The sequence below is a fragment of the Narcine bancroftii genome, chromosome 1, assembly GCF_036971445.1.
Source record: "Narcine bancroftii isolate sNarBan1 chromosome 1, sNarBan1.hap1, whole genome shotgun sequence".
Lineage (NCBI taxonomy): Eukaryota > Metazoa > Chordata > Chondrichthyes > Torpediniformes > Narcinidae > Narcine > Narcine bancroftii.
The window spans coordinates 103,834,162-103,860,676 of record NC_091469.1 but is presented as its reverse complement, the minus strand read 5'-3'; the positions used below and the strand labels follow the sequence as shown (position 1 = coordinate 103,860,676).

Genomic DNA, 26,515 nt, shown 5'->3' with positions numbered 1-26,515 from the left:
AAGTTCCTGGGAATCCATTATTTCAGAACTCTCCTTGGGCCAACACATCGAAGCAACTGTGTTGAGGAACACCAACACCTCAACTTTCTAATGTGTTTGAGGAAATTTGGCATGTCTTTGGATACTCTATCAAACTTTTACAGGTACACTATGGAAAGTATACTAGCTGGCTACATCACAGCCTGATTTGGTAATTCAAGTGCCCAGGAACAAAGAAGGCTGCAGACATATCCAAGACCATCATAGGCTCTGATCTCCCATCTACCACAGACATCTATGCGAGGCGCTGCCTCAAGAAGGCAACTAACATCATAAAGGACCCTCATCACCTGGTTACAATCTCTTCTCACTGCCATCTTCCTGCAGAAGGTACAAAAGCATGAAAATCAGCACCTCTAACTTAAAGAGCAGTTTCTTTCCAACAGCTGACTTTTGAACCTCCCCTTGGTAAACTAATCACAGACTGCTCTGACACCACAAAAGTCACTTTTTTGCACAAAGATAACTGTGAATATTTATCGTCTATCTTATGTATTTACTGTATCTTTTAATTTAATTCAATTAGTTTACTATTATATTTTTGTTCTTTACAAATACCTATCTGGCTACAGCATGTAAGAATTTCAGTGTATATGTACATCGTACAATGTGAATGACAATTAAACTCAGTATCATTATTGCTGCTCCTCTACCACAGTAGTTCAGAAGAAATAACTGGTGACTGTGGTTACAATAACTTCCCAATCCTGAAGCAACCAGCTGTTTAAAATTCCTTGAGTAAGCTGATGCCATCAAATCCATGCCCATCTCTGCTAACACTCTAATTTCTTTTCTTTTCTTCAGAGAAAATTGCTTCTATGATGCTCACAAATAACACCTGTGGGACTGTGACCACAATAAATTGACCCTCATCCTTTTTTATGAGTACCATAATGTAGTGTATTTTGTGGTAATGTTTCCCACTTTTTATGTCAAAGTTACATGGAATTTAATTTTAATACTTTGCTGATCTGGTGAAAAAAAAATCGGTGCTGCCAGAGCCACTGCAAGAGCAGTGCTGGTGTGGACATGAGGAGAGTGAGGAGCAGAGACCCAGCACTACTCCTCATGGTTCTACTGCCCAGTCCAACTACCATAGGCTCCATGCAGCTTTTAAAGGATCCGACAGTGGTTTATTTTAAAACCCTGTGACAACAGGGTCTGTGCCCAAGATGACAGCACCTGTGTTCGGCAGCAACTTTGAGGGGGGGGTTACAGACTTCAAGGAAGTAGAGGACTGGCACAGGGCACCAGAAAATGGGGAGAATACCTGTTTGTGAAGGAGAAGCAGAGAAGAGAGGGTCGGTGACCACAGGGTGTACCAGTGAAGGGCTTTGTAGCTGAAAAAACACACATCCAAAGACATTCAGTGTCTCAGAATCAGAATTTATTGCCATGAACATGTCTCGAAAGGACACTCTTTTGCTTCTCTTTCTCTGACTGTAAGGGGTGCCTGGCTATTTCTGCTGATAGCGAATTTTTGTCTGTCTTACGGCAGGTTAAATAAATTTTGTATATTATATCTGCTTTATTACTGAAAAGTGGCAAAGCAGCAGGTATGGATGGAATCCCCCCAGAAGTCTGGAAGGCTGGCGGCAAAACTCTGCATGCCAAACTGCATGAGTTTTTCAGGCTTTGTTGGGACCAAGGTAAACTGCCTCAGGATCTTCGTGATGCCACCATCATCACCCTGTACAAAAACAAAGGCGAGAAATCAGACTGCTCAAACTACAGGGGAATCACGTTGCTCTCCATTGCAGGCAAAATCTTCGCTAGGATTCTACTAAATAGAATAATACCTAGTGTCGCCGAGAATATTCTCCCAGAATCACAGTGCGGCTTTCGCGCAAACAGAGGAACCACTGACATGGTCTTTGCCCTCAGACAGCTCCAAGAAAAGTGCAGAGAACAAAACAAAGGACTCTACATCACCTTTGTTGACCTCACCAAAGCCTTCGACACCGTGAGCAGGAAAGGGCTTTGGCAAATACTAGAGCGCATCGGATGTCCCCCAAAGTTCCTCAACATGATTATCCAACTGCACGAAAACCAACAAGGTCGGGTCAGATACAGCAATGAGCTCTCTGAACCCTTCTCCATTAACAATGGCATGAAGCAAGGCTGTGTTCTCGCACCAACCCTCTTTTCAATCTTCTTCAGCATGATGCTGAACCAAGCCATGAAAGACCCGAACAATGAAGACGCTGTTTACATCCGGTACCGCACGGATGGCAGTCTCTTCAATCTGAGGCGCCTGCAAGCTCACACCAAGACACAAGAGAAACTTGTCCGTGAACTACTCTTTGCAGATGATGCCGCTTTAGTTGCCCATTCAGAGCCAGCTCTTCAGCGCTTGACGTCCTGCTTTGCGGAAACTGCCAAAATGTTTGGCCTGGAAGTCAGCCTGAAGAAAACTGAGGTCCTCCATCAGCCAGCTCCCCACCATGACTACCAGCCCCCCCACATCTCCATCGGGCACACAAAACTCAAAACGGTCAACCAGTTTACCTATCTCGGCTGCACCATTTCATCAGATGCAAGGATCGACAATGAGATAGACAACAGACTCGCCAAGGCAAATAGCGCCTTTGGAAGACTACACAAAAGAGTCTGGAAAAACAACCAACTGAAAAACCTCACAAAGATAAGCGTATACAGAGCCGTTGTCATACCCACACTCCTGTTCGGCTCCGAATCATGGGTCCTCTACCGGCACCACCTACGGCTCCTAGAACGCTTCCACCAGCGTTGTCTCCGCTCCATCCTCAACATCCATTGGAGCGCTTACACCCCTAACGTCGAAGTACTCGAGATGGCAGAGGTCGACAGCATCGAGTCCACGCTGCTGAAGATCCAGCTGCGCTGGATGGGTCACGTCTCCAGAATGGAGGACCATCGCCTTCCCAAGATCGTGTTATATGGCGAGCTCTCCACTGGCCACCATGACAGAGGTGCACCAAAGAAAAGGTACAAGGACTGCCTAAAGAAATCTCTTGGTGCCTGCCACATTGACCACTGCCAGTGGGCTGATAACGCCTCAAACCGTGCATCTTGGCGCCTCACAGTTTGGCGGGCAGCAACCTCCTTTGAAGAAGACCGCAGAGCCCACCTCACTGACAAAAGGCAAAGGAGGAAAAACCCAACACCCAACCCCAACCAACCAATTTTCCCTTGCAACCGCTGCAATCGTGTCTGCCTGTCCCGCATCGGACTTGTCAGCCACAAACGAGCCTGCAGCTGACGTGGACTTTTTACCCCCTCCATAAATCTTCGTCCGCGAAGCCAAGCCAAAGAAGATTACTGGAAAATAAAACCATCTTGAATTTAAACTTATGCCTCCAAATCATTCTTCACTTTGAGCAGTCATGGGCCAGTGTTTCCCAAGAATCACTGGAACTTCTCTAAGGAACCTATGAGCACATCCTGAAACCCATTTCTTTCTCCGTCTGGTAATCTGCACCATGACAGAGTTTGGAAAAGGGTTTGTGTCAGGAGTTTGGTGTTGGGCATGGGAATGACATGGCCTGCTGAACATTGCTGTTAAAAAGTAACAGAGCCTCCATGCTGGAGATGTCAAAAAGAATCAGGTGAATTTGGTTCTACTGATGCTGGCAAAGCTTGGCTTGCCCAGATGGTTAACTTACTTATAACACAACACAGGAGGTCATTTGGCCCATATATTGACTCCCAAAACAATCTCGTTTCCCCTTCTTATTTCCTTGTAGTCTTGCAACCTGTGCTATTCACAGGGCCACTCCCATGCCAGTCTGAAAACTATTTCCACCACCTTTTCTTGTTCCCAAAGGGGCTGCACATAATACTTTGCCCACTTCTTTATCACCTCTCTTCTCAGCTATTGCCATTTTCTTCCAATAATGTCTTGCTGTGAAACCAGAAAAGGCACAACATCTTCCCTCTAACTCCACCACATTGAATTCCCACACAGTTTGTGGGTAAAGCAGTGCTTTAGTTCTAATGTAACCACGTATGATATGACCGCCTCTACATCAGGGAATCCAAATGCAGACCCTTTTATTTATTTGCTCGCATAAGGGTTTTGCAGGCAAGGGCAAAATTCTCTATTAGTTGTGAGAAGGTCATAATCTCATCCCTCTCGTTAAAGTGGACCTTTGATTGTTTGAAAACAAACATGAATACAATTTGAAAATAAACATGAATACAATTTGAAAACAAACAGATTTTAATCACTTTGTAAAGTGTGAGAACTCCTTTACAGCAAGAAGCACTGCCACAAGCAGCTATTCTCGCCCCAAGAGTCTGCCTCATGGCTTACAAGTCATATATTTATACCTTCAGACCCCTAGGTTTCTGGAAAATTTGAATAACTGCTCCACACAATTACATATTCCTTAGAATTCTTTAGGGATTCATTAATTAGGGTTGTGTCCCTCACCCATCCTTTATTACTCAAGCTAATTAGAAGAAAGAAATGCAGTTAGCATCCCTCTTCAAGCAAACGTTTTAAAACTGTCATTCTCACTCTTTCTCTCCAGCGCACAAGAGAAAATAGTATCCATCACTGAAGCTGGAGCTAAATCTGCCTTGCTCTGCCATTAGTGGAAGTGCTGAGAACATGCCAAGGCATCATTCCAAGGCACAGCACTAGAATGTGCTGTCAACTTGCCACCTATCAAAACATTGCTCCTCTTGTGTGCTAATTCTGGAACAGCTCCTTCACAAGGGCATCCAGTGCCTTCTCTAGTCCTGTGCAGTGCTCATTCTTTAGATGAGATCCAAATCAAAATATGCTGCACAACACGATGGTAATGAGGTCCCTTCATGTCTAACCCAATCCTCTGGGGATATTCCAATTAGCTTTCCTCACAGTCCCACAAATGTTATCCTTTCAGAAACATATCCAATTTCCTTTCAGAATTTACTCCTGAATCTGCTTCATGAACCTTTCAGACATGTAATCCATTTCACAACCATATACTGCAAAGAGTATTTCTCACCTTCACACAAATGGTTTTGCCAATTGTAATGAAATTGCTTCTTCTGATACAATTTCACTTCAATCAAAACAGCTTTTCATTATGCCACTGATTACAATAAAATGTCACCAAAAAATTCAAAACTCAAGAGGTAATGAATGCCCACCAAATCACAGCACCAGACAAAAAGTGTGGTGCATGGTGTATGAAGGGTTAATAACCAGCTCTGAGAGACTGGATAAAAACAGTTTCCAAATAAAACAAATCATATTACTGACAGTAAGCCTTTAAAGACTGTCTCATTATCCTGTTCAACCCACACAATTGACATACTGAATACCTGAAATATGTAAAAAAATTTGCAAAAAGACCACCACTCAAGCAATTCAAAAGAAAGGCAAGAGCAGGGACATGAGAAAGGTTTTGCTTAGGTTCAACAGGTCAGAACAATACAGCATTGATAAATGATCCCCACTACAACACATTGCTGATCAGTGACCCAGAGGAAGGTTTCCACTTCTGAAAAGAAAATATCACTGCTAATTGAATTGTGATACCGTCAAATCAAAAGTGACACATTTTGATTGTGGATTTTCAGCAAATCCAGTCATATTATTGGCAATGAACCATGCCAAGTCACCCTGCTTGTGAGACAACAGACCAGTTACACGAATTTCTTTTCTTCTCAGTGGAATGTGTAAAAATTGCTGAAAAGTCTCATTAACTTGAAACTGGACACCCTCTCAGATCTTGAAGGGGAGCAGATGACCACATTACACAAGCTGCCCTGTCAATCATTCTCTCTGTTTATCCTGCCACAGCTTGCATTGCTCAGATATTTGACTATTTATTTGTTACAACACAGAAGGCCATTCAACCCATCTTTTCTGTGCTGGTCCAGAGTTGAGAAACCCTTCAACAGTCCTATTCCCCCTCTTATTTCCCTGCAACCATTTCTTTCTCACGTGTCTCTCAAATCTTCGTTTGTTTCTTTGGCCACTTTTCAAAGTTGGCAATAACTTACAGAAGATAATTTACCAACACATATATGCGAAGAAACTGAAACACTGTGACATCAGAGGGTTGCAATGTGACATTTAATACATTCATGTCAGAACAAGGCTTTTCAATAATCTACAAAGAGCTGAGACATCTTCATAATTTGCATTGAGAATAACTACAAAATATAGGCAATGAAGTGCCATTATCATAGCACCAAAAGGGAATTCTGGGCTTAACATGCGTTGGAGGAGAATATGCAAACGTTCCAAATTAACTTTAATTTTTTTTAAATTTAAGAGACACAGCTCGGTAACAGGTCCATCTGGACCACGAGTCCAGTCACCCAAATACACCCATATGGCCAATTAACCTTCTAACCTCGATCATCTTTGGAAGATGGGTGGAAACCAGATCATGACCATTCCATTTACTGAGTAGGTTGAAGGTGATAGGATTACAATAACTCTAGGCAATGATTGAAGGGACTAATACACATCATCTTGCAGTATTCCTAGGTAATAACTCATTATAACCTGCGCTTAAAATCCAAGCTGCTCTGAACTGAAAACAGGACAATCCTTTGGGAAAGACAGATGATGGAATTGGAAAATCAGGAAAACAGATACCTTATGTCATTGAGGAACAGAAACTGTTCATGTACACTGCCAAAAAGGATGGTAATGGATTAGTCCAATCTGTAAATTGTGAAACAAGAGCCAAGTGTGTAAATTATCATATTCTGTAGAGTACTTCTAAATGTTTCTCAATATGCTATATTTTTAGCCTCTTTCAAATTTTCTTCAGTGAACAACCAAAAGATATCACAGTTGGCAGGAAAAACACCACTAAATTCCTTCCTTCTTCCTTTTTTTCCTTTGGCTTGGCTTCGCGGACAAAGATTTATGGAGGGGTATGTCCACGTCTGCTGCAGGCTCGTTGGTGACTGATAAGTCCGATGCGGGACAGGCAGGCACGGTTGCAGCGGTTGCAAGGGAAAATTGGTTGGTTGGGGTTGGGTGTTGTGTTTTTCCTCCTTTGTCTTTTGTAAATTAAACAAAACTACAGGAGTTGTAGGAAGAAAATTATTAATAACTAAGGAAGTGTCTTACTTACAGCACATCTCACCTCCTTATACTTGCCCTTGATGCACAGATCCTTGATCAGACAGAGCAGGGAAGAAGTGTCAGCTTTATCCACTTCGAACAAGGAAACCACCTCATCCAACAAGTTGGCTGGAACCACGGTAAACAAAGAGAAAACTCTCATCTGCAGTGTGTTTCGCTTTTGATGTGGCTTTGGCAGAATTATGGTGTGGACAGAAAAAGAAAAGAGGTAGAAGCAATAAATTTTACCCCATAGCTATTCATTAAAACAACTTGTTCATTCATTGATCAAACAAAATTATCAGCAATAATCACTATTCAAACATGATTACCATCTTGCAGATATACTGGAAACAAGCATGCTAATTATCTTCTTTCATAAATTAGCAATTTTCACCCTCAACAAACATTATTCGATGAGCAACATCTACACAGATTCTCAATGATCAGAACTAACTGTTCACAATCAGTACTGCTCAAAATTCACAGTCACAATGCTGATTAAAATAATGCAAAAAAAAAGCAATGATCATCTACAACAATAACCACTGCTTATTAGTGCCACGCTAAAACTCTAACGCTCTGGACTTTGTGGCACCAGACTTAGATTTTCCAGACTATTTAATGTTATTCCTATTAATATCCCCAAGACACACTAATTCACAGTATTTTAATAAATTCTCCAGTAAATCCAGAAAGTTTAAAAAGAATTGAGAACTAGGGCTCCTGTGAGTTGAGAAGAACAAGAACCGAAAACCCATTATAATGAAATGGAACCCCAGTGAATTGAAGATCTATCCTGGAGCCTTCATGCCGAATCAATCACGAAGAAGGGTCGCCAGCAGCTATACTTCATGAGGAGTTTGAGGAGATATGGCACGTCACCAAATACTCTTGCAAATTTCTACAGCCATACTGTAGAGAGCTTTCTGATTGATTGCATCACTGTCTGATATGGTGCACATGCACAGGACAAGGCTACAGAGAGTTGTGAACTCGGCCACTGATCTTCACTACATTAAGGACATCTACAAGAAGCGGCATCTCAAGAAAACAGCTTCTTCCCCTCCGCTATCAGGTTTCTGAATGGACAATGAACTAAAGATACCACCTCACTTTTCCTCTTCTTTAGCACTAATTGCTTTATTTTGAAAAAAACGTAATTCATAGCAATTTTTGCACTTGTAATGCTGTCACAAAACAACGAATTTTATGACATATGTTCATGAAAGTAAATTCTGAAAGGGGCTTCCTCAAATATCCCCAGTTGAGCCAGTTGCTGAACCAGTGGGTTTTCCCAAATGGTCGCACGTTGCATGATCAGTTTTACTTCATACACAATCAACTGTCAATCATAATGAGTACTCAGATCATCAAAGATCAGAACCCAAATGCTCACAAATATCATTGACCCCACTCATTAATCATAACAACTGATACAGTTCAACCTTCATCAATCAACATCAGTCACATATAAATGTGACCAACACTACTCACAAATAATTATTACTGCTGGAAACTATTTGATCAAAGTGATTCAGGTGATCAATGATTTTGAACAAGTATTTTCAGCCTTACTCACAAGCAATTAACTGCTACTGATCAGAATGACACCTAAACAACTGTTGTTAATCAAAATTACACAATATATTATTATTGGTTAATATTACAGTCAATTAATCAGAAGGATTCACCTGTAGTCAATTCTCACTGGCACTCAAGTATTATTAATTATGTTTGAACAAAGCTGCTCAGTCTCCAGTTGGACCAACACAAATCAGAGTAAACACATTTTGGGCCAAAGCCTTTCACCAAGGTATGAATAAAAAAGAGGGAGGCACCTGTATAAAGAGGTGGGGATGGCTAATAAGTGGATATGGGTGGGAGGGTAGAAGAAAATAAACTGAGATGATGGGAGGAGGGATAGCTCTCTGACTGGAGAGTGAAGGGGGTGGGGAAGGGGAGGAAAGGAGACAGAGGGATAGGGGAAGAGAGAGACTCAGGTGAGAGCTTTCATGGAAACTGGAGACGTCTATGTTAATGATGTCTCCAATTTTCAGATTAGCCTCAGTTTGGCAGTACGTGAGGCGATGGATAGACATGCATGTGTGGGAATGATGAGTAGAATTAAAGTGGTTGGCCACTGCAAGGTCCTTGCTATTGGAATGGTCAAAGCAAACGTGCACTATCTACCTCTATCCCCCATACTGAAGGTCTCAAAGCCCTTTGCTTCTTTCTCAACAACAGACCCAACCAGTCACCCTCCACCACCACCATCCTCCTCTACCTGGAAGAACTTGTACTCATCCTTAATAACTTCTCCTTTGGCTCATCCCACTTTATCCAAGTCAAAAAAGTAGCCACAGATACCTGCATGGTCCAATCTATGCCTGCCTTTCTGTTGACTACATGGAGCAATCCATGCCATAAGCCTACACAGTCAAGCTCATCAATTCTTCCTCTGCTAAATCGACGAGTATATTGGTGCTGCTTCCTGCAACCACAATGAGTTTTTCAACTTTATTCACTTTGCTGGTAACTTTTATTTCATCTCAAAATTACTTGGTCCATCTCTGGCAATAATCTCCCCTTTCATAATTTCTGTCTCCATCTCAGGAGACAAACTCTCTTCAGATATTTCTACAAACTTACAACTCCCACAGTTACCTCGACTACAACCCTTCACACCCTGTCCGCTGTAAGGATTCTATTCCTTTCACTCAATTCCTCTGTCTCCATTGCTTCTGCTCCCAGGATAAGGACTTCCATTCCAAAACATCAAAAAAACTTGGCTGCCCCTCTATCACCATCAACTCAGCCCTTACCCACAATTCTATTTCCCACAAATCTAGCCTGGCACCCTCTGTCCTGACATCCAACAAGGACAGGATTCCCCTTTTTCTTGCCTACCACCTCCCCAGCCACAGTATCCAACATATTTCCGCCACCTACAATATGATCCCACCACCAGCCATTTTCCCCTCTTCTCCCTCTGGGACTCCCTTATCCACTCATCTCTTCCCACAAATCGCCACTTTGGTACCTACCCCTGTGACCACAAGAAATACTACACCTGCATTCCCACCTCACAGCACCTGAACTTTCCTGTTTAATGGAAAATAAAGGTCTGACAAGTCATTCAAAAGTGAAACAATAAGAGTTCACCCTAAAGGGTGAAAGGTAAAGTGATCAAGTAAAGAAAACTTGCACATCAACCTGGATAGAGGGCTGGAGAACAAAAAGGAAGCACATGACAGGGTAAAGAATTGAAAATGGGGGAGTATAGAAAATTTGGAGGAGCACTAAAAAGAGGCATTCAGAAGGAAAGAGGTGGCAGGGTGGACTAGATAATGGAAAATGCCAAAGCATTTTCTATTAAGAGCAAGAAGGTGACCATGGAAACAACAGAACGCATTGGGGGTTGAAGGGACAATGTCCATTTGCAGCTGCATGAAGTAGGTGATGACTGAAATGGATACTTCTCATCTGTATTCATTAAGGAGAAGTGTAGTTGGAATTCAGGGAGGGGGCAGTAAAATGTTATACATTTGATCATTAACATAGACAGAGTAAAGTATCAGATGTCTTGACTGCCTTAATGATGTATACATTCCTCAGGCCTGTTGAGATGCATCTCAGGCTGCTATGGGAGGCAAGGTACTACTAAAACTGTCAGACTTTTAAGAATGAATCAAACATAGTCAACATGAATTTGATAGGGGGAAATCCTGGCTAACAAACTGTATTGATGAGGGTAGGCTGGTTGGTATGGTCCACTTGAACTTCCCAAAGACCTTTGACAAGGCCCCAAGTGGGAAATTAACGTAAAAGTTTGGCACTCAAGGAATCCAAGTTAAAGTAGCACATTGGATTGGATCCAATATTGACATAGCAAGAGGGGTCAGAGGGTGATGTGGTGGGCTGTATTTTTTTATTGGAAGCCTGTAACCAGTGGTACACTACAGGGATTTATTTTTGTTATTTATTAGATATATTTACGGTAAAATGTAGAAGGAATGGTTAGTAAGTTGGCTGATGACAAAAATTGATCGTGTTTGTTGAGAATCAGGGAGTTAGTCCAAGACTACAGGATGACATAGATCTGTTGTTAAGAACGTTGGCAGATGGAATTTAATCCTGTTAAGTTCAAAGTGATACACTTTGACATAAAACTAATAAGGTACAGTAGACCAACATAATAAATGGTAAGCCCCTCAGGAGAAACAAGTGGACATGTGGAATATTTGAATTCATTAGTCAGGGCACAGAATACATCAGCGGGATGGTTATAATATAACTTCATATAACAATGGTTAGTCACAATTGAAGTGCTATGTACAGTTCTGGTCACCACACTATAGGAAGCATAGCACTGAATTGGAGAGATTTGAGGGGAGATTCAGAGTGCTGCCTGGAATAGAACCTTTCAGTTCTAGAGTCAGAACTGTACCTCACACCCCTTGGCCCAACTTGCCCACGTCTACCATGGTGCCTATCTATACTAATTTCTTGCCTGCATTTGGTCTGTATCCCACTACTCCTTTCCTACATAACAAAATACATTTAAATATTGTACATGAGTCTGCCTCTACAATCTTATCTAGCAGCTTATTCCATATAACCACTGCCAAGAAAAAATTTCCCCCTCAAACATGTTCTGCCAATTTTTGATGTACCAAATTGCATTACCTCATTACTTGTCTGGATTAAATTCCATTCTTTTCCCAACTTTCCAGATGATCTATGTCCCTCTTTATCCAAGAACATCCAAAACAAAATGTGACTTCTCTAATTTCCAGTTTATCATCAGACCATGTACAATCTCATCCAAATCACATATCTATGACAAAAATCCCTGTGATGCACAATTAGTTACGGACCCAGTCAGAAAAACAACTCTCCACCCCTTCCCTTTGAGGACAGACTGGGTTTGTTTTCCTGGAGAGAGGAAGCTGAAGAATTCCTGATAAAGGAACATAGGTGGGGTTAATTGTTGTAAAAAAATTCCTGAGACAGCACAGGATAAAATGTTTAGAGAGAATTTGAGGAAGAATTTATTTTTTAATTTAGATATACAGTACAGTAACAGGTCCTTCCAGCCCACGAGACTGTGCACCCCAAATACACAATTAACCTACAATCCCCATACATTTTTGAAGGGTGGGAGGAAACTGGAATACGCAGAGGAAACCCATATTGACCTGGGGAGAACAGGCAAACTCCTTACATACAGTGATAGATTCGAATCCGGTCACTAGCTCTGTAACAGCATTAACTGCTACTCTAACCATGCTGCACAGATGGCAATTGACATCTGGAACACACATCCTAAATGAGAGGTTTAAGAAGTCATTTAAGAAGTATCAAAATGAGTTCTTAAATTGTTACGGTATAGTGGCCGAATTCGCGGGCCAACCCAGGAAATGGCCATCGAACGCAGCGACTGGCAAAGCATTGTGCGGACTGAAATGCCCGTTCCCATGCCACCGGCAGAGCAGTGGAACTGGCCAATCACCACCAGTAGAGCGGAGGGATCCCAATCAGGGCCCATGCATCTGAGGTAACCAATCGGCAGCCAGCCCGCTCAAGCCATGACCAGTGGTGACGTGGCCAAGCTGACTATAAACGGCAGCGCTGCCACTGAATAAACTCATTGTAAAATACACTCTACTGGCCTGTGCGTGTCTTTCTTCTGCGGGATTCAAGTTGCAGCCTTAGATCTAAAACCAAAACCTATAACCTAGCTGTAGCCATAGCGACTTCGCTATAATGGTGACCCCGACTGGTCCAAACGGTGCATTAGAAGAGGGATTTAGGAGTCATGGTACATAATTCTCTGAATGTTGAATCACATGTGGATAGGGTGGTGAAGAAGGCATTTAGTATGTTGGCTTTTATAAATCAGAGCATAGAGGAGTTGGGATGTTATGTTGAAATTGTATAAGGCATTGGTGAGGCCAAATTTGGAACATTGTGTGCAGTTTTGGTCGCCGATTTACAGGAAGGATATAAACAGAAGAGAGAGTGCAGTGATTTACGAGAATGTTGCTGGGGTTTCAGGATCTGAGTTACAGGGAATGGTTGAGCAAGCTGGGACTTTATTCTCTGGAGCGTAGAAGGTTGAGGGGTGATTTGATAGATGTATTCAAAATTATAAGGGGGACGGATAGAGTCAATGAGGATAGGCTTTTTCCACTGAGAATGGGGGAGATTCAAACAAGAGGGCATGGATTGAGAGTATAAGGGGAAAAGTTTAAGGGAAACATAAGGGGAAATTTCTTCATGCAGAGGGTGATGGGGATATGGAATGAACTTCCAACAGTGGTGGTAGCAGCAAGATCAATGTTAATATTCAATGATAGATTGGATATGTATATGGATGGGAGAGGTGTGGATGGTTATGGGCCAAATGAAGATCAGTGGAACTAGGTGGGAGATGATATTCAGCACGGACTAGTAGGGGCAAACTGGCCTGTTTCTGTGCTGTAAATGGTTATATGGTTATAAGAAGGAAGAGCAACCTGCGATCAACGCCATAGCATTGAAGCTGCCCGGCCTCTGGACGATGCAACCATGGGTATGGTTCCAGCAAGCCAAGACACAGTTCACCATTCGATGGATCTCTGCCGATGACACGCGCTACTACCACGTGGTGAACACCCTCGATCAGGACACCACAGCCCGCATCATCAACTTCATCCAGCAGCCCTCAGAACAAGGAAGGTAAGTGGCCTTCAAAGAGGTGTTAACCCGCACTTTCAGGCTCTCAAACCGTGAGCGCACTGCCTGGCTGTTGCATATCAATGGTTTAGGGGATAGGGCCCTTCCACCCTCATGAGCGACATGCTCGCTCTCAACGATGGCCACACCCCCTTCCTGCTGTTTCCCCCAGATCTTCCTGGAGAGGCTGCCTGAGGACATTGGCTGTTTATTGCGGAGGAATACTTCGATGACCCCAGGAAGATGTCTGCCCAAGCAGTCCTGCTATGGGCGGCATAAAGGGATGCCTGCGCTTCGCTCGAGCAGGTGACAGTGCCCAGCCAGGAAGATCACCGACCGACCGACCACCCGAACACTTCGACCCACTGGTGAGCAGTACTGTTTCTATCACTGATGGTGGGGTTCTGAGGCTTGTCGATGCCACTCCCCCTGCGCATTCCAGGGAAACGCCCAGGCTGGCTGTCACTAATGGCTGAGACTACCAGCCAAATGCATAGTATGCTACACATTCAAGGCTCCCTATCAGGCTAATATTTCTTGGTGGACACTGGGGCACAATACAGCATTATTCCCCTGACCAGTCTGGAGGCCCGCTGTGGCAAAGTGGGCCGGGAGCTCCGAAAGCCAAATGGCTCCAACATCTGAACATTCAGCATCTGCACCATTCCCCTACACTTCAGAGACAGACAATTCACTTGAAAGTGGTGGCTGTGCAACAGCCATTACTGGGTGCAGATTTCAAGTGGGCCAATTCACTCCTGATGGGTATCAAGGGGCTCCAGCTGGTGCATGCCCAGACATTTCAGTCATTCTAGCTCAAGGGCAATTAACTCACCAGCCCCCACCTGCACTCAGTGACTACTGCCGGCATCGAATTCACTTGGGTCCTAGTAGAATTCTCCTCCATCACCACGCCTCACTTCCATTCGGCAGAAACCAAAAATGGGGTGAGGCACCAAATCGACAGAGGGACCTCCCCTCCATGCCAGGGCGTGGCGCCTCCCCCCAAGAAACTCAACCTAGCCAGGGATGAGTTCAAAAAGATGGAGGAACTTGGCAGTGTGCGGCGCTCTGATAGTCCTCGGGCCCCCCCCCTCCACATGGTCCCCAAGGCAGCGGGTGGTTGGAGGCCGTGCGAAGACTACCGCCACCTCAACTAAGCCACCATAATGGACAGATAGCTCGTGGCCCATATCCAAGACTTCACCGCTAACCTCCAAGGGGCACGAATATTCTCAAAGGTGGTCCTTATCAGGGGCTATCACCAGATCCTGGTACACCCCAAAGACATCTCAAAAACCGCCATCATAACCTCCTTTGGATTGTTTGAATTTCTCCGCATGCCCTTCAGGTTAAAAAAAAAATGCAGCTCAAACTTTCCAGAGGCTGATGGGTACAGTGGGCCAGGATCTGCATTTTTCTTTCGTCTACCTCGATGACATTTTAATTGCCAGCCCCACCCACATCAAGCACGCTGCCCACTTAAAACAGTTATTCTCTAGGCTGAGTGATTTCAGCCTAACCATCCACCTATGCAAAGTGCCAGTTTGGACGAGAGACTTGACTTCCTGGGCCATCATATCGAGCCAGACCATTACCCACTAATGTGGATGCTATTTACTCTTTCCCCATGCCATCGATGGTGAAGACTACAAGAGTTTGCAGGTATGGACAACTTTTATCACTGCTTCATACCTGCAGCAGCCCACATCATGACCCCACTCTTTCCCCTCATGGCAGGTCCCGGTAAAAACATGCAATGGACCCAGGAGGCAACTGAAGTCTTCCATGCCACCAAATACACCCTAGCCAATGCCACCCTCCTTGTGCACCAGTGGACAGGTGCCTCGACTGCCCTCAGGACAAATGCCTCCAGCAGAGCGGTCGAAGGTGGACTTGAGCAACTGGTGAATGGGCAATGGCAACTGTTGGCCTTTTTCAGTAAACACCTCAGGCCACCAGAGCTCAAGTACAGTGTCTTTGATAGAGAACTGTTAGCCTTATACCTGGCAATTAGCACTTCTGTTACTACTTGGAGGGCAAGGTTCAAAATTTACATGGACCACAAACCCCTTACCTTCATCTTCAGCAAGGTGTCAGATCCGTGGCCAGTCAGGCAGCAGCGGCACCTGTCCTACATTTCTGAATTTACAATGGACATTGAACATATAGCCGGCAAATCCAACGTGGTGGCCAATGCCCTATCTCATCTGGCTATCTTGGAGGTGCATGACCCTACCCCTGGCATTGACAACTCAGCCCTGGCCAACCCTGCACCTACGATCCCTAAGAACTTTATTGTCTGTAAATATGTGCTTGTTCAGTGCGGGGCTCACTGACCATCTCTACAGCGGCCTTATGAGGGGACAAACCATGTCCTCAGACACAATGGCTCTACCTGTGCTTTGGACATTGGTGACAGGGAGAGACTTGCATGTTTGACCGGTTGAACCGACCCTCTTGGACTTTGACCAACCCATCACTCACCCAACCCCATGGTGCAGAGATCAGCCACCTAAAGAGTGTCCCGATCGCCAGTTATTTTTTTTTGGGGGGGGGTCATGTAGCAACCCGCGCCTCGGGCCAACACAGGAAATGGCCGTTGAACGCGGTGTCCGGCAAAGCATCGTGAAGGCTGAAATGCCCGTTTCTGTATGCCACCGGCAGAGCGGCGAAACTGGCCAATAACCACCAGCGGATTGCAGGGGATCCAGGCACCTGAGGTAACCAATTGGCAGCCAGCCCACTCAAGCCATGCCCCAGTGGTGACGCGGCTGAGCTGACTATAAAAGGTAGAGCTGTCACTGAATAAACTCAGTGTTGAATACACTCTACTGGTGTGTTTGTCTTTCTTCTCCTGTGGATTTGAGCTACAGCCTAAGGTCTATAACCGAAAGGTATAACCTAGCTGTAGCTGTAGCGACCTCGCAACAAAGGCACAAAAAGTCTACAGATCAAATATTATTTAATGTGATGTATATAGATGGGCTCTTGATAGTTGGCATGGACATTGTGGGTTATTCTTTGCAGCATGGCTCCACAATTGTCAGTACCTTCACTCTTTCTTGAGGACAATTAACTTCAAGCAATATATGGTGATAATGATGGCCCTCCCAAAAAATGAACTAATAGAAGAGAAAATCATTGATCAATTCAAAAATGATGAACTGCCAAGTATCAAAACTACTCACATTCATTTATCATTGAATTGGACCACCAACATACATGCAATTTATTAAGGAACTAAAGTTTTCATACACAATTACTATTTATTAGAACTATGAACCAACTCATACATGATCAATTACAGATCACATTTACTCCCATGATAAAATTATTATCACTTAGCACATGTCACAGAAAATTATTACAAACAGATCAATTTGCAATAGATTGAAACTATTCACTAGGATCAATTATCAAACTTACTTCGCACCTAATCAATTAAAAATTCCTCCATAGAATCCCAACTAATTACCAGTTCGACTACAAAATTAATCACCAATGGACATAAATCTCTTTGGCTTGGCTTCGCGGACGAAGATTTATGGAGGGGGTAAAAAGTCCACGTCAGCTGCAGGCTCGTTTGTGGCTGACAAGTCCGATGCGGGACAGGCAGACACGATTGCAGCGGTTGCAGGGGAAAATTGGTTGGTTGGGGTTGGGTGTTGGGTTTTTCCTCCTTTGCCTTTTGTCAGTGAGGTGGGCTCTGCGGTCTTCTTCAAAGGAGGTTGCTGCCCGCCAAACTGTGAGGCGCCAAGATGCACGGTTTGAGGCGTTATCAGCCCACTGGCGGTGGTCAATGTGGCAGGCACCAAGAGATTTCTTTAGGCAGTCCTTGTACCTTTTCTTTGGTGCACTTCTGTCACGGTGGCCAGTGGAGAGCTCGCCATATAACACGATCTTGGGAAGGCGATGGTCATCCATTCTGGAGACGTGACCCATCCAGCGCAGCTGGATCTTCAGCAGCGTGGACTCGATGCTGTCGACCTCTGCCATCTCGAGTACTTCGACGTTAGGGATGTAAGCGCTCCAATGGATGTTGAGGATGGAGCGGAGACAACGCTGGTGGAAGCGTTCTAGGAGCCGTAGGTGGTGCCGGTAGAGGACCCATGATTCGGAGCCGAACAGGAGTGTGGGTATGACAACGGCTCTGTATACGCTTATCTTTGTGAGGTTTTTCAGTTGGTTGTTTTTCCAGACTCTTTTGTGTAGTCTTCCAAAGGCGCTATTTGCCTTGGCGAGTCTGTTGTCTATCTCATTGTCGATCCTTGCATCTGATGAAATGGTGCAGCCGAGATAGGTAAACCGGTTGACCGTTTTGAGTTTTGTGTGCCCGATGGAGATGTGGGGGGGCTGGTAATCATGGTGGGGAGCTGGCTGATGGAGGACCTCAGTTTTCTTCAGGCTGACTTCCAGGCCAAACATTTTGGCAGTTTCCGCAAAGCAGGACGTCAAGCGCTGAAGAGCTGGCTCTGAATGGGCAACTAAAGCGGCATCGTCTGCAAAGAGTAGTTCACAGACAAGTTTCTCTTGTGTCTTGGTGTGAGCTTGCAGGCGCCTCAGATTGAAGAGACTGCCATCCGTGCGGTACCGGATGTAAACAGCGTCTTCATTGTTGGGGTCTTTCATGGCTTGGTTCAGCATCATGCTGAAGAAGATTGAAAACCCTCTTTCAATGGACATAAATAACACAAAATAAATTACCATTTATCAGCATTCACTGGTATATCTAACACAAGATCAATTATGGAACTATACTACTTTATACAAAATTACCATTCATAAAATAGAACATTAGAAGCAGGAATGGACCACCTGGCCCTTTGAGCCTGCACTGCTATTCGTCAAGATCATAAATCTCTCAGCTCAATTTTCCTGCACCATCCCCATATTCCTTGATGTGTATTGATCTATTTTGAATGAACTCCATACTGAACAAAGACCCTGCGCTCCACCCACTGTGGTAGAGAATTCTAAATGTTCACCACCATAAATTTATTCTGAAAATATACCCTCTAGGACCCAGACTCTTCAGCCAGGGGAAACCTTGTTTGTCAAGCCCTTTAAGAATTTTGTAAGTTTTGATGAGATCACTCTCATTTTCCTTAACTCCCAGAAAATATAGAACAAACCCAGTGACAGTCTCTCCTCATGCAACAAATCTACCATCCATGAATCTTTATTGCACTCTCTTCAGCAAGTACATCCTTCATTATTTGAGGCCCAAACTGTACTCCATGGTTCTATATAATTCCAATAAAACTTTCTATTACCACTGCAGTAAAGTTATCTTATAATAAGGAAACATACCAGTTGCCTTCCTAATCACTTGGTCTACTGGGCTTCATTGGACTTCAGTGACTCCATATATACACAATGTCTGTGTCTGTCCTTTTGAACATTAACAGGACCCAGTCTCTCACCATTTAACAAATACTCTTCTGTTATTTGCACCAAAGTGAATTAGCTCATATTTATCCACATTATATTCCATCTACTCACTCATCAATCACTCAACCTGTCACTATCCTCTTGATGTTCCTTTATCTTTCTTTTCATTCTTTGGCTTGGCTTCGCGGACGAAGATTTATGGAGGGGTAATGTCCACGTCAGCTGCAGGCTCGTTTGTGGCTGACAAGACCGATGCGGGACAGCATCCTCTATATTCACAATCCCAACGAGTTTAATTGGAGACTGCAAAGGGCTAGAATCTAGAGCAACACACAATCTGTTGGAGGAACTTGGTGGGTTGAGCAGGAGCAAAAGAACTGTGTGTAGTGGGTCAAGCGAACTGTGTGGTTGGACTGACCAATCAGCCGTCCCAAGATGCCTAGGGCCACCCTTCACTACCGAGAAGCGCACAGTTGACGCCACATGTGGACTACAGAAACTCCCCACTTCCGGATGGCATATCATCGGCCAAGGAGTGACGCCACGATGCGAAGCCGGCGCACACGTCACCGAAAGTGGTTGTCCCCTTCACGCAATGTGGTAAATTCAAACAATAAAATCAGTTTACTGGTTCACCCTCGCACCGTGTGGACGTCTCTTTATTCTGTAGCTCTGCCGAAGCAGATGCTACAGTTGTGACTCCAACGGTTTCAATGTTTTGGAACCTGCATCGAACACAACAGGATGCAAGATACCGTTACTACTACAGTTGCAATGGCAGTAACCAACACAGTAGGTGTGCAATTGCCGCCCTTTTGGGAAAACCAGCCCAGGAACTGGCTGAGTCCCAGTTCCACATCAGGGGAATTATCTCAGAAAACACCAAGTTCTGGCAGTCGTCAGCACACTGGACACCGTCACTGCAGCCAAAGTAAGCTCCTTCGTAGAGAACCCCCCAAAGAAGCCTACAAACAATTCCGGCAGTTCCTCCTCGACTCCCTGGAACTCAGCGGGCACAAACACGCCATTCGCATCTTAAACATGCAGGGCCTGGGCGACAGGAACCCTTCTGAGCTCATGCATGATATGGTGGCCCTAGTGGACGGACAGACAAACTATTTCCTTTTCGAGGCCCTGTTCTTTTCTAAGCTGCCGGTACACATCTCCTCAGCGGTTTCTGACATGGATTTCAACGCCCTGCACCTGGTAGCCAAGGAAGAAGACAGACTTCAACAGAGATCCATCCATGTGCAGCCCATCTATGCTATTGGCGCTGCCACCTCAACAGTCCCCAGCAGTGGCCGCAGCATAACCACAACGCGATGGGTGCCCAGAATGAATACTGTTTCTATCACTGCAGATAGGGCCAAAATGCCCGACAGTGCACCCCCCCCCGTGCTTCTACCCCACCGTCAAACCCAATACAGTGATGAGAAATGGGGAAAGCCGGCCGCTGATAGTGGCCTTGTCAGTTGGCACTCTGAAAGGCCTATTCTACCTCAGAGACCAAAAGATGAAGAGGGATTTCCTAGTTGACAGGGGCACAGAAATCAGCCTCGCCCCATCAAAGTATTTCAAGGCCAGACTCAACCCCAAGGGCCTCCCCCTGCAAGCAGCCACAACGGATCCTCCATCCCGAACTGCAGAACCCACCTGGTCACAATCAATGCCGCAGACACGGGGGGGTTTTCCAGTGGAAGTGCACCATCGTGGCTGTGGGACAGGCCCTACTCAGAGCAAACTTTCTCCGGCACACAAACTCTTGGTGGACATGACGAGATGCCGGCTGGTGAACTCTAGCGTGTTTCAGTCTTTCCCTCTCACCTTGCGGCAGCGCCCTTTCCTATTCTTAGGGATTCACGTCCTGGACCAAGATGAATATGCCCAACTATTGGCCAAGAACCCGGCCTTACTAGCACCCAACTTTCATGACCCCAACCCACCACATGGCGAGGAGCACCACAATGAGACAGCCAGCCAGTGCACGCACGGGCCCGGTGCCTCCCACAAGACAAGTTACAGCAACCCATGGCCAAGTTCGCCACCATGGAGGAGCTAGGGATCGTCCATTGTTCAAACAGCCCCTGGGCCTCCCCAGTCCACATGGTGTAGAAGAGTTCCGGTGGGTGGCGCCCACGCAGCGACTACAGGTGGATGACAAAGCAACAGTCCCAGACAGATATCCCGTCCCACATGTCCAAGGCTTTGCCATAAGGCTACAAGGCTGCTGACTCTTTTCCAAAGTGGACCTCGTAAAAGGATACCACCAAATTCCGGAACACCCCAGCAATGTTCTGAAAACTGCAATCATAACACCCTTCAGCCTCTTCGAATTCCTGCAAATGTCCTTCGGACTGAAGAACACAGCCTAGATGTTCCAATGACTGAAGGACGTGGTCGGCAGGGACCTCAACTTCATTTTTGTGTACTTATACGACATCCCCATCGCCAGCCCTGATGCCAGTACACACAGGACACACGTGATCCTCCTGTTCGACAGACTGCAGCAGTTCAGATTCACGGTGAACCTGGCTAAGTGCCAGTTCAGCCTGGAGACAATAGACTTTCTGGGGACACTGCATCACCCCAGAGGGAGCCACACCAATGCCAGACAAGGTAGCGGTAATCCAAAACTTCCCCAAGCCAAGCACGACCAAAAGCCTGCAAGAGTTCCTGGTGATAGTAAACTTCTATCATTGCTTCCTACCAGGAGTGGCCACCCTCATGCAGCACCTGTTCGACTTCAACAAGTTCAGTGACAAGACACTCCAGTGGACACCGGACACCAAAGAAGTGTCACGGGTGAGGGGCACAGTCCTGGCGCATCCAGACTCAACCTCCGCCCGCCCCTTACAAAAGACGTGTCGGAGAGAGTGATGGGTGCAGTGCTGGAGCAATGAGTCGACGACCACTGGTACCTCCTTGCTTTCTTCAGTAAACACCTCTGGATGCCAGAGCTTAAATACAGTTCGTTAGACCGCCAACTGTTGGTTCTATACCTGGCAATACGGTATTTCCGGTACATGTTAGAGGGAAAGGTCTTCACCACCTACACAGACCACAAACCTACACACTCAGCAAAGTTTTGGACCCATGGTCGGTGATGCAACAGCATTACCTCTCCTACATCTCAAATATTCACCACATCGCAGGCAAGTCCAATGTGGTGGCTGACATGTTGTCTAGACCCACAATCGTCGCAACCTCAGGAGGGCTCGATGTCACACAGCTGGCCAAGGACCAGACAGAGGACATGGATGTCCAGGCCTACCAGAATGCCATCAACAGCCTGAAGGTCAGCGATTTCTGCCCCTCACTATGAGGCTGGTCCCTGCTGTGCGATGTCTCCACAGCGTTTCCCGGATCCATCCGACCTGCAATCTGGTGACGGCGGGTTTTCAACCAGATCCACGACCTGTCCTACCCTTCCATAAGGCCTGTTGTCCAACAAGTTCATATGACACGGCTTCCGCCGAGATGTGACCCTGTGGGCCAGAACCTGTTGGCAGTGCCAACGCGCCAAGGTACACAAACACACAAAAGCCACAGACTTTTGAGCCGGATCAGCGCTGGTTCAGGCACATACACGTAGACATTGTCAGCCCACTCCCCGTGAGCCAGGGCATGCAGTACCTGTTCACAATGATTGACCGTTTTACCTGCTGGCCAGAGGCCATACCCATACCCACGTACAACATGGAGACATATGTCAGAGCCTTCTTATCCACCAGGGTCGCGCGTTTTGAAGTCCTAACCCACATCACCTCGGACCGAGGGGCATAGTTCACCTCCTCACTCTGGACTAACCTGACTAAGTTCTGCTGCAGCCAAATACACCACACCATGGTCTACCACCCTCAAGCAAAAGGCCTGGTCAAGTGTTTCCACCGCCACCTGAAGGCCACCTTGAAAGCCCAACTACAAGGCCCAAATTCAGTGGACGAGCTCCCGTGGGTGCTCTTAAGCATTCGGACAGCACTGAAGGAGGTGCCCTTACTAATGAGATACTTATCCATTTCCTGTTTAAATAGTCCCAGTGATCTGGCTTCCACTGCTTTGAGGGGCAGTGAGTTCCACAGATCCACGACCCTCTGACTAAAGAAGCTCTTCCTCCTCTCTATTTTAATTGGATAACTTCTAATTTTAAGTTTATGACCCCCTGTCCTTGATTCACCCATCAAGGGAAACATCTTTTCTGCATTCATGCTTTGAACGTCTCCACCCTGCCACCGTCTCAACACAGTTTGCCATGTCCCTGCAGACCTTTAGTCCACCCCCTACATCTTCGTGCGGAGAGGACAGTGTCCATATGAATGCCCATTCAAGGTGCTGCAGGGAGATGGTGTTGTGTTTACACTGGACATTGGCGGCCGACAGGACAGATTCACAATCAACCACCTCAAGGTAGCGGACCTGGACTCAGACCTGCTGCCCCCAGACCCCCAGGTCAGGCACAGAGGCCGACCACCCAGAGACTTTAAGTTAACCAGCTCAGAGAGTGGCAGCGATTCTGGGGGGCGGGGGTAGCTGGCCAAGTGACCATGTAGTTAGACAGGCCGAATCGCCGCACCAGTTGGCCAACGCAAGATGGCGCGGGCCCCCCTCACTACCGAGAAGCCCGCAGTTGACGCCACGTATTGACTAAGGAGACTCCCTGCTTCTGGGTGGCGTATCGTCGCCAAGAAGTGATGCCGCAACGTGCTGACGTCACTTCCAAAAGCTGGCGCAAACGTCACCGGAAGTAGGCGTCTCCTTCGTGCAGATGCTACATGTTGATATTTCAGGTTGAAACCCTTCCTCAAGACAGAGGTCATTATACTGGCTGTATCCCCTTTGCAATATAAGTCTTGAGGAAGGGTTCCAATGCAAATCATCAATAATTTTCTTTCTCTCGCTAATCTGCTCAACTCGCTGAGTTCCTCCAGAAGATTGTTTGTTTCCCCCAACTAGTCCAATATTGGCAGAACAAATGATGCACGTGGTTAAATATTGCCCTTTAGTGATGCAAAAAATTAATTATCATTGATCATATGTGGATAATTATCAGCTTTACCTACACAAGAATAGTTTCTATTGATCAGCATTTCTCACAGGAGCAATTACTGTTGATGAGTGTAACTCCCCACTGAGAAATTATCACTGGTCAAAAACATATCAACACAATTAATGGACAAGGATACTCAGACACACAAATATTAGTGATACACATAATGGATGGGTAGAACTCACACAAGCAAATGGATTATTATTGATCACTCACACCCAACCTATTAAAGTTTATCATCAGAACTCACATGATCAATTGACAATTAACCACATTACTCCCAAATATTTTGTTTTCAGAATTACTTTCATAAAAGATTATCATTAATATTTTTGAAAAAATAATATCTTAATGTTGATCAGGACTACTCAGACACATCAGATCAAAATAATTAATCGGCACTCATCCCACATGCAAACATTTAGCTATGATCTCAAATACAGTTACAAGAGTGATTCTCTATGATCAACAGATAAACAGAATAAACTATTATTGATCACAAGAATTAATTATCATCAAAAAGCAATCACTGAGAAGCATTTATCAACAATCAATTACCACTGGTCAGCACAACTCTCACAAAAGCAATCATCTTTGCTTACTGATAGCAACATGTGATACTTATGGAATACCTCAATCAAATCACCCCTCAACCTTCTACGCTCCAGAGAATAAAATCCCAGCCTGCTCACCCAACCGTTCCCTGTAACTCAAACCCTGAAACCCCGGCAGCACTCACGTAAATTTCTTCTGCACTTTTCTCTATACTATACTGTTTATATCCTTCCTGTAATTCGGCAACCAAAACCGCACACAATATTCCAAATGATAAGGGGGACAGATAGAGTCAATGTGGATAGGCTTTTCCCACTATGAGAGGAGGAGATTCAAACAAGAGGTCATGGATTGAGAGTAAAAGGGGAAAGGTTTAAGTGAAGCACCAGGGGGAATTTCTTCACACAGAGGGTGGTGGGTGTAATGGAATGAACTTCTGGCAGTGGTGGTAGAAGTGAGATCAATGTTAATATTCAAGGATAGGTTGGATAGGTATATGAACGGGAGAGGTGTGCAAGGTTATGGGCCAAATGTAGGTCAGTGGGACTAGGTAGGAGATGTTCAGGATGCACCAGTCAGGCCAAACTGGCCTATTTCTGTGCTGTAAATGGTTATGTAACCACAGCACACTTTTTCTCTCTGCTTTGTAGTCCAAGCCCTAAACATTGCTCACGCCAGGGATATGCACTACATTGAAGCTAAGCCATAGTATTGCAATAGATTAATACTTGCAGAAAGCCACATCCCCGTTGATACAGTCCCTGTTTGTAGTGTATATACTCAAGTGTGTAAGCGGGTCGAGGATAGATTCACTATTGTCGTAGTCTAACCAAGGTCTGAGGTGAATGTCTATATCATTGCTTAAATTAAATAGTAATTGAGTTTCATTTAAAGTTCTCCCCTGTTTGTCTCTCGTGCATTAATTAAAATTATGTGTGATTGTAATACTTGTGTCCAGACTTGTCTCTCTGTGAACCCACCGAACCTGATACTCTACCCAACGAAACGATTGGCACTGCGAGCAGGGTTCAAAGAGTTTTGGCTGGACACACATGGAGTACTAACCATGTGGGAGATTGTAATAACAAGTGTATGCGTGGGTGTCCTGTCAGGTGCATGTGTGATTGTGTACCTGCTCAACAACGGGCGCAGTAGAGACCACCCACAGATTGGAAAGGAACTCTGGGTGGACTGACAACTGTCAGGAGTTCAGATGTTCAGCCATGTGGCTGAAAGCCAAGCCATGCCAATCGACTCGATTGACCGGCTGGACCCCTCTACGGAGCAAAGATATGGCACCAAGTGGTCTGCCCCCTGGAGAAATCAGTGTTTCCCGAGCCTGGGGGTAGTGTTGGGGGAGCTTAATGGTTACTGATATCCCTACTTGGGTGCCAGTGGGGTGTCATTTCTGATTTAGGGGGCCCAGAAAGATAAGGAGATAGAATCCCTGCAGCTTCACTGTTGTGCACTACAGGAAGCAATGCAGACTGCCCACGTGCGAGTGACCAACCTCAAAATTAAAGTCATGGAGGCAGCTTCCAAGGTGATTGAAACACAGCAACTGCAAGCAGCTCGCTGGTCTGGCTCATAGCTTGACCCAGGAAAATTCTGACCCATTGTCCCAGGATAGGTATGTGTGGATGGATGGTGATGACCATGAGGAAACTGAGTCCTACGACACTCGTTCTCCTCCCTGCGTGCCC

The 26,515-nt window shown here is 45.3% G+C and overlaps 1 protein-coding gene across 15 annotated transcripts in view; it reads right to left on the bottom strand.

The window, feature by feature from the left end:
- The window catches only part of exd3 (exonuclease 3'-5' domain containing 3), a 291,961-nt gene that overhangs the window by 200,014 nt on the left and 65,432 nt on the right, over positions 1-26,515 (bottom strand). For 14 of the 15 annotated variants that reach the window (XM_069935253.1, XM_069935270.1, XM_069935262.1 and 11 more), the window contains one exon: positions 7,122-7,289. The exons of the other annotated variant lie outside the window; for it this stretch is intronic. In XM_069935253.1, coding sequence (XP_069791354.1) covers positions 7,122-7,289 — 168 coding nt within the window. The remainder of the gene's footprint in view (positions 1-7,121; positions 7,290-26,515) is intronic. 15 annotated transcript variants of the gene reach the window in all.